At 46.4% G+C, this 14,431-nt stretch overlaps 1 protein-coding gene across 2 annotated transcripts in view; it reads right to left on the reverse strand.

The window, feature by feature from the left end:
• Nucleotides 1-1,522: 1,522 nt before the first annotated feature.
• The window catches only part of LOC115557562 (CTTNBP2 N-terminal-like protein), a 13,300-nt gene continuing 391 nt past the window's right edge, over nt 1,523-14,431 (reverse strand). The window contains exons 2-8 of one of the 2 annotated variants that reach the window (XM_030375459.1): nt 11,265-11,372; nt 6,423-6,653; nt 5,759-5,866; nt 5,176-5,364; nt 4,187-4,357; nt 2,867-3,343; nt 1,523-2,829 (exon numbers count right to left, since the gene is read on the reverse strand). In XM_030375459.1, coding sequence (XP_030231319.1) covers nt 2,404-2,829; nt 2,867-3,343; nt 4,187-4,357; nt 5,176-5,364; nt 5,759-5,866; nt 6,423-6,653; nt 11,265-11,372 — 1,710 coding nt within the window. In that variant the 3' untranslated portion in view covers nt 1,523-2,403. Of the gene's footprint in view, nt 3,344-4,186; nt 4,358-5,175; nt 5,407-5,758; nt 5,867-6,422; nt 6,654-11,264; nt 11,373-14,431 lie in introns of both variants that reach the window. The other variant, XM_030375458.1, reaches the window with a different exon arrangement.

The following is a 14,431-nucleotide window of genomic DNA, read 5'->3' on the forward strand; positions in this document are numbered from 1 at the left end:
AAAACAAGTGATTGGGAAGAGTTTTTCGATGCTTTGTGACAAAAAACGTCAGCTAAATTAATTTCATGCAATGTAGAACAATTAGGAGACTCTAAATAGCGTTGAAAGAACTACATTTTAATCGGTAGTAGCTGGTATTTGGTCACTTGCCCTGGACCGATTTGGTTACAACTTTGCTTCAATTGTGATCCTTTATTTCCAATGTGGGGTGGAATGTTAATCAGGTTAATAGAGCAGAGAAGGTGAACACTAAACGGCTACTTCTCTTCCTAGCAGTCAAAGTGAGCTCTAAAAACAGTCAGGTGCTCTTGGCTGTCCTCCAAAACAGACCACCTGGCAACTCTGTGTGTGTGTGTGTGTGTGTGTGTGTGTGTGTGTGTGTGTGTGTGTGTGTGTGTGTGTGTGTGTGTGTGTGTGTGTGTGTGTGTGTGCGTGCGTGCGTGTGTGCGTGCGTGCGTGCGTGCGTGCGTGTGGGTGTGTGTGCGCGTGTGTGTGTGTGTGTGTGTGTGTGTGTGTGTGCATGTGATGAATCATTTACTGAGATCGTAATTCATAAACTACTAATCTTGTATTTATGATGAGGCATGTGACATGGAAAATAGTTATTAGAATAGCTTTATTAATCCTTTGTTTTGAAAAGGGATAAAATGAAACTGTCTGCAAGTAGGCCACATGCACAATAAATACCTTAAGATTTGCTACTACATTTTAAACACAGGACTACATTATTTGTTTATGTCCGACTACCTGCATTTATATAACACACTGACCTCTAGAGGACACTTGTTGTACATACATTGCAAGAGCCCTGGTCAAAATACAAGTACGATTTTTTTTTTGTAACAGACCGCTCTCTTGTTACGGTTATTGGGACTTTTGTATTGGCAGTTAATTGCCTATTACACAAATGATGGAGCCTTTCCTTTGGAGCGGCATGTAGTTACCAGTTGGTTGCTGGTTTAATAGGTCCATGGGTTTAACTCCATAGGATGTAGATTGGTCGGTGTTAACTGCAGAGGTCCTGCACTTTGGTTGATCCTGCAAACGGAATTATTCAATGCACTACATCTTGGTGTTGAGGGGAGATGTGGAAAAGCTTTGATTTAAAACCAAATCTTCCAATGTGTTTAGGAATGCTTGCATGAATTGGCGGCTTGGTCCTCTTATGTTTCAACCAATTGACCTTTTCACTAGCCAGTGATGTTATGAAATTCTTTCTACATGTAAAATGTCACTTGCACTAATCCCATGTTCATTGTTGTCAGGTCCCTTGACGTCTTCTCGTATGCTTTATTAGACTCACCACCAGTCCCAATTCATGAATTGTGCTCGACCAGTGTTCTTTCATTTTTTGGTCTTTTTGTTTTCATGAATAACTCTCAGGTGATCTCTGCACTTGGTACTCTTTCCCTAAAGCACTCTCTGTGAACCATTATTCATGCTTCACAGAGTTTTTATTCATCTTTTTTTTTCACTTGAAAATAACAGATGATAAACATTGAATTGTACTTGAACTATAAAATAATGTGGTTACTTCACGTAGTTTAATGCATTTTATCATAAAATACAGGTCTTTGAAATGTAGGCATTTTTTTAACAACGAATCAAGCTTTAATTTGGAGTAATAATAACAAGAACTCAACTAAATGTATTAAGTACAGATATGTGACTACTCAATGTTTAATCTATATATACAAAAAAAAGTGTACATTTAATCTGGTCAATATACATTCGTTTTTAGATGATATTGTCCATTTTCATATTGCTTAGGATAGTAATTTAAACAAAAAAATAAAACAACTTCTAGGCCAACTGATGATCGTAACCCCCTCAAATGAATTAATAAAGTGGCAATCTTCAAGATTTGTTTAATTCTCTTTGGCAAACCCTTGGTGATAAGCAGGAATTGTTCCCGTAGATCCCAACGATGTTGTGACCGGCACCCAGTTCCTAACATTCATATACTGCAAATGCAAGGGCTTTTCTCAGTCACCATCCTTTTTCCTGAAGCGGCGATATATAGTGACATTATTTAAAAGAAAATCTTTGAGATTGCCACTTTAATGCCAGAAATGTGTTTAATATACATTTAAAAACATAGCGTGACCAGCATATTGGAATATATGGGAAATAATATGAAAAGTACCCCTCATACTCGTAATAGTGCATTTGATTATAAAAATAAAATAAATATAATTACATGGATTTATCTGAGTTATTTCCTTGATCATCAAGGCAGAAGACACAAATTCCATCATGGCATCATGTGATCCTGCGGTACAGCAAAGAGACGTGAAATGATTGGTCATCTAATTTAGCTATAACAGCTGTACTTTCAGAAGCCCGTTGAGCCAGCAGCTGCTGCGTTTGGGTGAGCCGGTTCAGCTAGCCGCTCCGCTCGGTTCAGTTAGAAGACACCACTCTGTCCAGCCCCTTCACTCCCTCCTGGCTGGAGGTGAGGCCGCAGCTCGCCGCGATGGGGCTTTCCGAGTAAAGAGCCGCCGACCTGGCCCCCAGGGAAGGCGAGGCTGGGGCCTGGGCCAGGCCCGGCTTCTTAGGAGGGATGGGCGGAGGGTTGCCCCTCTCCGCCCTCGGAATGGTCGGCGATCGGACCCCCTGGGCCCTCCCGATGACCGGCGACAGAGGCGCCGACAGGTTGCGGTAGTCCGTGCCAAAGGGCGAGTTGTTGGGCGCGGTGGGCTTCGCCGCGGCCCCCTGCTGAGCGGTGGTGAACCGGGACAGCACCTGGGTGACGGTGCTGCGGGCCAGCTGCTTGACCGGGGTGGCCTCCGGAGAGACACTCGGGGTCGGGGGGGGCGGGGTCCTTCGCTGAGGGCGGCGGCGGCGCCGGTTGGCCGGCCTGCACCGGAGACGCAGGAGACGCAGAAGCAGGGAGGTCGGGATCCACGGTGCCCTGGAACTTATGGCGCGCGGCGTGGAAGCGCTGGTGGATGCCCGCCTGGTACGAGGACTGGAAGCTGCCCGGGCTGCCGGGGCTGGGGCGCTGGGCGGGGGGAGGGGAGGAGCCGCTGTTCTCGGGATCGCAGGAGGAGGAGGCCGCGGAGCTCTGGGCCTCCAACAGGACTGGAACGACGCCGCTAGGGCTGAGAGGCGCGCCGTCTGCTTCCTGGTCGGGGGGGTGACCGTGGACTTCTGGCAGGAAAGAGGGGACGTTTGGCTTTCCTTCTCCTTTAAAGCGCTCGGCTGCTGCTTGCTCTGTTTGGCTGTTTGCCAGAGGTTCGCTCGTAGCACGTTGCTCTTTTCTCTCCGTGGATCCCACGCACTCCGCCCTCGGTTCTCCTGCTAAAGCCGTCCCCTCCGTCCTCCTCCTCAGTACTTCCAGCTGAAAGGAGAGAAAACCAGAGTCAGGCTGGAGGAAACAGAAAGGCCCAATCCCATTTCTACCCCTTACCCCTTCCCCTTACCCCTCCTCCTTGTTTTGAAGGGGTAAGGGGAAGGGGTAAGGGGTAGAAATGGGATTGGGCCGAAGTCTCCACTGCCAAACAGTCGTACATTTTCCTTTGTTAAATATGCTGCTCCCCCCCGCCCACGTCTCCCCCCTCCTCCTCCCCCCCCCCCTCCCCCCCCCCCTTCTCCCCCCCCCCCCCCCCTAATTACAGCTATTAGGTTTAACGATGAGACTTCCCAAAACTTGACACAATAGATCCTTTTCCAACCAACAACACGAAACAAATGGACTGGAATAACCTTCCCAGGTTCAAGCTGTTGTTTACCTTTACAGTTCCAACCAACTCATTGTAATTGAACACGAGGCATTCCATAAGTGCTGTTAAAGAGCATATCAGCACTTGGACTTTCAACCATACATGAATAACCCCGCTTTACAGGTGTTTCTAATAACCGTTAATACAATTAACGAGCGTAAACTGTGAACCCATAGGAATCAAGACAGGCCTGTCCACAGCACCGTAAATGCACAGTAAATGGAATCATACAAATGAAGGTACGTGATACAAAAGTAGACCAACTAGCTGGCCTACATTAACGGATAGGCCGATAGAAAGAAGCAGGAAAGTGTGCAGGAAATTCAGCATTGGGCTTGCGCCCCCGTACCTACGACCGGATCTCAGCCGTGCGGATGATCCGCACAGCAGCACTCACTGTAATGTGATACTGCGTAATGGACACACCAGCAGCGATGGCATGGTGAACGGCGGCTTCGTACCTCTCGCTGTAAAAGGCAACAGTGAGCTTCCTCCTTCTTCAGCCGCGAGCGGAGCTGCTCTCGCTCCGTGTCGAACTCGGCCAGCTGCTCCTCCACCCTGGCCTCCATCCTCAGCGCTCTCCCCCTCTCCGCCTCCAGCTCCTGCTGCAGGGCCTGTGACACCTCCTTCTCCTGGGGCCAGAGGGTTCAAGGCATTTGAATACGGCGATCATAATAACATGTTTCATGTTGTACGCGAGATGCACAGCGGTAGTGAGATATACCACCTTAAAAACAGGTCTTGAAACGTATGATAATGAATGACCTAAGACATGTGGTCAGGGAGGTGTGGCGCAGGCGGGGCTGCAGTGTTCAGTCGAGTGTGTTTATCAGAGTGGTCACATGTCGTATCATAGCCCCCGCACCAAGCCGACCCAGCGGGTTGGGTTTTGGACCTCCAACACGAGGTGGGTTCAGAACCCAACGCCTCATTTGTGCATCACTTGATAACGTGCATTATACATCAATGTATCTCCTCCCACAACATTAAAATCCCACTTTAGTGTCCGGTTTATAGATGTTAGCTTAACATCAGCGTCAACGGTATCAAGACACACTATTCTGATCCTTGCCTGGTCGTGACAAAACGGGTTTATCACGCAGCAAGACGCCACACTGACATCCACACTCGATAAAGAACAGACTATTTACGTACTTATTATTCAATCAGTAGATGTTTTCATCTGAACGGATAATGAGTTTTATATCGATCTCATTAAATGACATAAACATCATTAATGAGTTGCTCTTGACAACTTGGCATCTTGACGTTGTGCTTTGACCACAAATCTTTCTGGCCGGGAGTTCCAAAATTCCCCGTCTGGCAATAACAAAGCTCCATCTTATCTTGCCCGCCCTAACGACCAAAGTCTAGACGAGCGGGCGTTTTCCATGTGAATGAGGTGTCCCCACCGGGCATGATGGAGGCCTTAACACACGACGCTGCTTACCTTCTCCAGCTTGCGGCCGGCCTCGGCCAGGCGGTGGCCCTCCTCGAGGGCCCGGGCTCCGGCCCACTTGCACTCCTTGGCCAGGGCCGAGGTCACCTGCTTGCTCTGGGCCCGCTCCTCGTCCAGCTGCTCGGCCAGCCGCCGCTGGTCCTTCTCCGACCGCCGCGCCTGGCTCCGCTCGAACTCCAGCTGCACACAAACAGCAGGGGAGTGTAGCCAGTCGGTCTCTCTCTGTACAGGGGTTGAGTGGGGTTCAGTTTCTGTGACACGGCATCACGGTAGAGCTATTATAGAGCCCACGATACGTCATTTGGCAAGCAATATGCATACGTGTGCGTGTGTGTGTGTGTGTGTGTGTGTGTGTGTGTGTGTGTGTGTGTGTGTGTGTGTGTGTGAATATAGGAGAGGAGTGAAAAATAAAAAAAATTGTATTTTACATCCATTAGGGTGACGTTCAGTCAACCTAGTCTAAAGAGTGATGCGGCAGATGGCTGTGTGGCTGAATCAATTATGCCTTGTTGCTCTTTCATGGGCGATTTGTTTCCAAGGTGATCCATCGATCACATTTTTCTAAATGGAGCACCTGTTGCTGTAAGCGCTCCCTCTCCTTCTCCAGGATATAGGTGACGTCATCTCCTTCGGCCGTGTCCTCAGCGTGCCTCCTTTTCTCCTCTTCCAGGTCTGCAATGACCTGATCATACCACAAGGGGGACACACAGGGGCATGAATGGTAAGACCTCCCCGAGACTCTTTTTCATGGGTTCTTAAAGGCAATTTTGGTTTGTTTGAAGCGATGCAATTTCGGTAAACAAGGATGCTGGTGACAATTTAGTCCAACAAGCATAGATTCCATCCAATCGTCTTCACTAACAAAAACCGCTTTGATGTTTGCTTGAATTCCTCCTTTTGCAATGTTGCGTGGTACGCAGGCAAAGTTACATGGTATTGCATGCATGCTATGCACATTGTGGTTTATGCTCATGAGCTCAATATCGCTCGATGGCACACTGTTCATTTAACTATGCTCCTTGATTTGACATACGCGCAACGCATGCTAAACCAGTGTGAACCAGATCTAAGATGTATTTATTTTTCAATACCCCGCTTCATCTGCATGGGTGGGCCCTTATAAAATATAGCCCATTGAATGGAAAAATACCTTCACTGGGCACCTCAGCCTAAAAACCAGCGGAACAAACACTCACACACACACACATACACACGCACACACACAAACACAGACTCACCCTTCTGTGCCTGCTCTCGGCCGCGGCCAGCTGAGCCAACATCTTGTCCTGCATCTTCCTGCAGTGGTTGACCACCAGTTTGAGGACCACCAGGGGGTTGGAGGTGGAGTGGCCCATGAGGTGCCTCTTCTGGTCGCCCACGGCCTCGCTGTCCCTCTGCAGGGCCAGGAAGGGATCGCTGAGGCTGTACTTCCCGTAGCGCTCCCGGACATAGAGCTCCCTGCGCTGGGCCTGGAGTGGGAGGGGAGAGAAAAGCCCGGAAAACGCTTCAACATCATTACGGACCAAGGATATTATCTATAGTACCATCTTGTTTTTTTTTTACATAGATGGTGTTGAAGCTTATCAGATTCACATTGACTGCTACACTCCAGAGTAAGATATTTACAGGCTGGGAAGAGACATTACTAAGATGGTTCCGTTAAAGAAAGAAGAGAAGAAAATAGAAAGAAGGGTAGAGGAAAAATGCAAACAATGAGGAACACCAGACTGATCTGAAGTCTGTGTCTGGCTCTGTCAGGAGTCATTCCCCTTACAGACCCTGTTTGTTGCACCATAGCAGTGGGAGGGAGAGCAGTGCCATGCCCCTCCACACGGAGCAGCAGCAGTAGCAGCAGCAGGCCTAAGGGGGCCGGCCACCACAAAGCCTGTGCTGTGTGCAGTGTGGCAGGGCTACAGAGGAGCTGGGGGCTGGGGGCTGGGGGCTGGGGGCTGGGGGCTGGGGGCTGGTGGTGGGGGGCTGAGGTGGAGGTGGAGGTTTTCAACAGGAGAGAGAGAGAGAGGATCAAGAGATTAGAGAGGATAGGTTCGTGTGAGGGACGCCGGCGGCAGAGCTCCTGATGACTGATAACGAGGAGATCCTAGAGAGACGGAGACGGAGACAGAGAAGGAGAGAGTCTGGAAGCACGGGGAGGAATGCAGCCCATGTTCCCTTCTCTTTATCTGGGCTCCACTCCCGGAGAGCGTCCATTCTGTACATTCTCAAACTGTTATATTACACCCAGCTCATTCAGAGGGGAAACTGGATCTGCTTCATCATGATCATATGTTTTTTTTTAACAATGGCCTGGGTTATTTCCCTTGACAACGTTTGGCACGAACATCTCAAACTGATAGCAGGCCCTTCTTCCCATGCTACTCATGGAGACGGTCACATGGCTTACTGAGATAACACAACAACACCACGAGAATGTGGGCTTCAGTCATTACCTGAAAGCATTAGCACATGTTTATCAAGTGTGATTTCTAGAGTGCCGTACCTGTGATTTGATATAATTCGAGCACGGTTCACACACGGAAGGAGCTTAGACAGGATGACTTTAGTTTAAAGGAATGACATTAACAAGCAGAATGATGACTAGCACGCACCCTCACCTCAGTGCATATCATAATACGCATGGCTGCCATGTCAGTTTCATGGCCGTTCAGAACAAAGGACGTGAGTAGAAAATGCAGTGCAGGATTCAGATAAATCAACTGGGCTAGTAAATAGTCCTGAAATAGGCCACTTAATTTGAGTTGCCAAAACAACAATAAAAGCATTACCATATTGTAACCAAGAGGAGAACAAAAAAAACAATGTTATGATGGCAAATAGAAGTTTGGTGCTCAGGTGACAGGGGAAGCAGAGGGTTCATATTCATCCAAAAAACCACCCTTGACTTTTTATTCCCTTTTTTTGTCCGGTGAACAGGAACCCTGTTGCACGCACACCGACACATACAAGCACACACGCTGTGTCCCAACAGCCCGTCTTTCTCACCCGCTTTCCCCTAACCACCACCACCCACGCCCCCACGCAGGCCTTTCGCTACACATACAGACTTGTTCGTGCGCGACACACAAAGGCAGTCTTGTTTGTCCTGCCTCTTCATCCTCGTCCTACTCCTCCTCCTCCAGCACCGCTCAGAAGACGGGGCGAGGGAGAGGAGATGACAGGAAACGCATTCCTTGTGCGTCTACCGATGAGTGTTAAAGTTCACCCAAGCTCATCCTGTGTGTGTGTCTGTGTGTGTGTGTGTGTGTGTGTGTGTGTGTGTGTGTGTGTGTGTGTGTGTGTGTGTGTGTGTGTGTGTGTGTGTGTGTGTGTGTTTGTGTGCGTGTGTGTGTGTGTGTGCGTGTAAATGTCCATGTGGTGATCAAGAGACAGAGGTTGTGTCCTTCATGTTCTGTTCTTTTTAAGTTACAGTGCACCACATTGATTGAGGGGGACTTGTATAGATCTTTTTAAAGGCAGACGCTATAGTGCCTTCAGCCCAGGCATCATCAACAGAAGCCAGAGGGATTATGACTGATAGACCAAATCCCCACCCTGTGTTGTAATTGCTCTGTCCCCTCTGTGGCATTGTTTAAAAATATGGGAAAAGTACCGGGTAGAGTAATGCATACCACACAAACCAATCAAAACTGGATTTCATGGAACAATTTAGAGACACATTGGCTTTAATAAGCGCTCTCTATGCAAAGTCATTTATTATTAAGACTAGGATAAATGCTCTCGACATTTCAATGTGACATTGATACTGCATGGAACAAAATAGTGAGTCCCTGCATCTGTAATAAGACCCGAGTAGCAATTATTATAGCCTAATTATAAACGACAGAAAAACTATTCCTGTGGGCAAAAGAAATACTCCTTATCGTTCATTTGAATGCCTTAAACACCTGCCTTATTTATGAATGGACTGATGGACTGGGAAAGCATAGCACTATCTATGGTGATAAACTCAACCCAATTTTAATATGTTGCTGGGTAGCTAGAAGAAAAATACAGCATGACACATTTTTTAAGGATGCCTTAATTTGGCCTATTCTGCCCTACGCCCACACCCTGACAATCTGAAAAAAAAACCTGATCCGCTTAAGGGTTCATTTAAATATTTCCTGCCCGGTCCCCTTTGAACTAAAAAAGTAGTAGCCTGTGAAGTCCTCTCCAAATGAAGGCCAGTAGGCTTGATGACTGCGTGAGTGTGTGCTTCGCCAGAGACTGGCTTCCTTTCTGTGAAAAGCCACAGCCACAGAGAAGTGAGCAGCTGTGCTCGTGAATCACTAGCGGAAAAATGCAGTGGATGGTTTGAATACCACTGATAGCCTCACAGCTTTAATATGAAGACATTATAAAAGAAGCCAGCGACAACCCACTGCCTTTATATGACACAGAGCAGCTCACGAAACCTTAAAACGTGGACGCCATAGACTTCACACAATCTAAATAAAATAATGAGTACTATTAGATTCTAAAGACTTTTATTCTTAAAAGATCGTTTTTCAATGTTTGTGTATTTCAAGAGAAGAACTTAGGAAAGGATCATTAATCCCTTTAAGAGGGAGAGTTGGTTGAAATCAAAAAAAGGAAAACTACAAATAAACACTTGACTAAGGCGATTTGTGGCTGTGCTTAACATTCCATACATGGGCCCTTGCAACGCCACAGTCTTTCCAGTGTTCACCGGAGAAGGAAACGTATAAAATCACTGAAAGGGATTACTGTCTTGAACAAGAGCCAAGCTAAGCCGTTTATATCCTTCACAATATGCGTGGAGTTAAAATGATAAAGCTTTCCCACTCCGATGTTCATTGACACCCAGCTCCTGTGAACAACCCTGTTTTCCCCCCTTTCCAGACTAGGGCTCGCGATTAAAATACTAACAAGCCACTGCCGACAACAACAACAACAACAACAAGTTCCAGACTGGCGCCCTGATCAGAAGGCAGGTGAACACTGTGCCATTGATTTCCAACACCCCTCCCCAGGGGTGCAGGGCAGGCCAGGGGAGCGATGAAAGCAGCGGAGCAGCCAAAACGCCCCTGCAGCTCCAGTTAAGGCCGGCGTTTATTTTCCTGCTCCCCCTTGCTCACATTATTGAGTCAGAAGACTCCCAGCTCCTCTTGCCTTAGATGGCCAGATGCCCCTCCAGAGAGATGCAGGAATGCGGTCTAGACTCTAGACACAATACACAAACATCCAGGCAGCAGAAGCAGGGGCTATTTTACACAGAGGGTGGTTGCTCCATTTCTCTCCTCCCAGCCACCCCCGCCTCTCCCTCAGCTCTGGTAACTTACTGGCACCAGCTATTTTCTTGTTAAACGGCTCAATTTTCATAAGAAAGGATGATGTAGGCCAAGTTCCAAAAATTCCCAGCCTTCCGAATCGCTGTGAACTATTGCCATTATATCAGCATGATGATTAAGTTAATTGTTGAATGTGTGTGTGTGTGTGTGTGTGTGTGTGTGTGTGTGTGTGTGTGTGTGTGTGTGCGTGCGTGTGTGTGTGTGTGTGAGAAGCAATAGCCAACAAATGTTGTTTCGAAGAAGGCAACTGAGGTGTGCTACGTTAAAGTATATCCAACGTTAGGACAGGCTATTCAAATATTCAAAATATTCCAAACCGAATATTGCACGTTTCCAAGAATGACATTTTAATAATTACTTTTCCTTCTATCTAATTTATCCGTGTTATTAGAAAGTTTTTGAATTATTGCCCATCCTCGCTCCTGCCAATCCTCCAAGATGCTATCGGACTAAGGGAGTACTGGGGAAAAAACGATAACAATTTGATTTATCAAAATAATCATATAAAAAAAACAATTTTTAAACATTCTTCTCTGCAGAGCAATCCAGTATGAAGAAAAGCACATATCTACTGACTACGACGCTCCACCAAACATGGTGGAGCAACAGTAACAGTAACATGCATTAACATCCATTCCAAACCCAACAACTCTGTACAAATTAAGGTCTTATTTGGTCTGATGTCTCTATGACTTTGTTCCCCTGGATGGGTCTACTATGATAATAGATGTATGGTGAATACATAAACACATCCAGTGTGGCTGTATTTACCTTGAGGGCATCGATCACCAGGTCTCGGGCCTCCAGCTCTCCCTCCAGGATGCTGAAGAGAGTCAGCAGCTCTGGTTTGCTCAATGTCTCCATGTTCAGCATGGGCTCCTTCACAAGGAGAGAAGAGAAATACCATGTTTAAATTCATGTTCTGTAGATGCAAACCCTGGTTAATATCCTTATGATTTGGTTGTGTTATTATGCTGATGGACGATGGAAATGGATGTCTGATGTTTGTCTGACTTTCAGCAGTCCAAAGCGATAATTGGGTTTGGGTTGCTAATCATTTTAAACACATTGGACTTCTCTGCTTTGAATCAGGAGAACATTCACAAGCTGGAATCACACACACACACACACACATACCAGACCAATGCCCATTACACTAAAGATTATAGTAGGCATCCAGCACGTACTCAATTAAAAAATTCTGCCACCGGGACGTATTCATTGTAATGTAATTCAAGAATGACGTAATGCATGGCCTAACACACGACGGCCATCTAATGATATTACCTAAAAACCAAAGTCCCCCTCCTTAACAAAAACACATTATGTGCTCTTACGGTCACCGTAGAGGCCTACATAAACATTATTCATCTCTGACGTACGTCAGAGGAGGGAGTCATCCAGCGAGGCTAGATGTTGGTGTGTGTGTGTGTGTGTGTGTGTGTGTGTGTGTGTGTGTGTGTGTGTGTGTGTGTGTGTGTGTGTGTGTGTGTGTGTGTGTGTGTGTGTGTGTGTGTGTGTGTGTGTGTGTGTGTGCGTGTGTGTGTGTGTGTGTGCCATTTAGCCACTGACTCATCCTGTGATTCTTGAGAACAAATTCAATTACAATATAGATGCACACACAAGATGTCCTATTTCAAACGTTCTGCCGTTGCTCTTCGCCGCTGTGTGTGAACTGAGAGCACCACAGCTCCCACCGTGACAGATGTGGTCTCTGGGTTGGCCTTATGTAACATGACATTTTTCTAAACATATGGTACGGTCGTTTGTGGAGTGCACAGTCCCTGCCACCCTCCTTCACCGAAAAGGGCAGTTGGAACGCAAATAGGGCACTTTCCAGACCTCCAGCGGACAACCAGATGATGACCGCACATCAACAAATGTCGGGCACTCGTTGAAACGATATACCAGCTGTTAACAGTATCAAGTTGAAAGCTCCCTGATACTGGGAGTTAAGGACGATTGCAAACAACCGCTTGGATGTATCTGTTGACTCCTGGTGAGTCAACAGATCATTTATGAGGCAATCGAATTTGTGCAGGACTGCTTGCTTAAGAAAGCATTCACAAATTGACCATGAATAGATATTAGACTCATCCCCTTTCTATCATTTTTAGTTCATGTGTCGCGTGCAACAAGTCTCCGTTTCACTGGTGATGCCCGCTATGCTTTAAGCATCCTGTGGTCAATACAACTTTCCACATCATGGACTCATCAGTAGATGGAGGGGGCCGGCTTGAGGGGGGGGGGGGAATTGGTTACATAATGACAGACGAAGCTGCGGTCCCTTTCATATGGGCTTGAGAAGCTTCTGTACCTTATTTTTTTTTACTTCAGAAAATTTGAATGCAAAAAATGTATTCCCAGGATTTTGTTTTTCATTCCCAGTGGCCACTGGCTGCTGAACCTTAGAGGCGATTGAACGGTTGAACTCGGCAGCCGTTGAGCAGTTTAAATCTATTTTATTCTCGTTTACGTTTTGTTATGGTTTCGGCAAGACGTTTAAAAAAAGGAACCTGGGGACAGGGAGCATAAGCAGGTAAGGAAGATTGGATTAGAGCCACATGAAATGCTTCTCGCTTAGAAATCCCTGGCTCTCGTTCCCAGGTTGAAGTTAAACTGCACACAGCCTAATCCGTACAGAGACACTTAGCGCCCCATAGAGAGAGAGAGTAAACAGCCTTTTTGCCGGAACTCTTGGTCTGTGGTTTAACCACACGGGTAGAATGCTAATTATAAGTACAGCATACACATTAACCTTGGTAAGATTTTACAGGCTTGTTGCTAATTTCGCAGGCCTCTGTAATCACTATGGGTGTGTGTGTGTGTGTGTGTGTGTGTGTGTGTGTGTGTGTGTGTGTGTGTGTGTGTGTGTGTGTGTGTGTGTGTGTGTGTGTGTGTGTGTGTGTGTGTGTGTGTGTGTTTTCTTTATGGGTTTTTAAAGAACCCATTGTCCCTTATTGGACAGGCTACAATTTATCATCATCTTGCTTGATCATTGTTTTATATATAGACTATATATAATATAGTTTTATGTTAACCCTCAAAATATAATGTTTATTCGAAAAGCAAACAGCAAGCAACAGCATGGGAAATCCAAATATTCCCATACATTCCTTCGGCGCTCATTCGATGACGAAAGCCCTGCGTCTCCATAATCCGTGCTTGTTTTAAGCCTAGTCAGCCATGTGCCTGTGACTACAGCCAATTGTAAACTCATTAAAGCACTGTGCAATCTTCACTGCATCCACAGATCATCTGTTCTCTCCATGGCCCCTCAGGATGCAAGCGGTGTTGAATGTAAATCTGTTTCTACCCCCCAACTAATAGCACATGTGTTGCACTGTGTAAAGTAGAACGTTGTTGTCGATGTATCCCATCCGTCCTTGTTGATGTGAGGTTTATAATGTTCCTACGACATTATTGTTGTGTAACTACACTGTCGCTGAAGTGTGGTACGCTAAAAGTTGATTAACTAAATCCCACTTAAAACAATAAGCCTGTGTAGGCCTATTAGTCGCAGTTAATACCATATAGTTAGGCAGATTAAAAGTGCATTGAGTTAAGAGTACTGAAATAGCCTAGCCTGCTATCTTGTGTCACTTCCAATTTGGCTTGATTATCAAAAAAACCTATTGTACGAGTTGGTAAGTCACAATATCCATCTTCGTCAGATTTTGTCACATGCTACCGGGTCAGGCACCCACGGGTGGTTCGCTCAATATGTGAGACAGACGCACTTCCTCTCATGTTAATAATAGCCCAGAGAGGATGAATATCTGTATTGTTGCCTCTGTTGGATGGACTCATCTCAGAGAAGCTTGTTGAGGGGAAAAAGCAACAATAATAAACCCGGCTGTATGAAGTTCGTAGGACCAAATGCCAATACACGCATTATACATCACCTACTGCGCAACGCAGGATCAGATTACCTTTAC

This window comes from Gadus morhua, chromosome 13, assembly GCF_902167405.1.
Source record: "Gadus morhua chromosome 13, gadMor3.0, whole genome shotgun sequence".
Lineage (NCBI taxonomy): Eukaryota > Metazoa > Chordata > Actinopteri > Gadiformes > Gadidae > Gadus > Gadus morhua.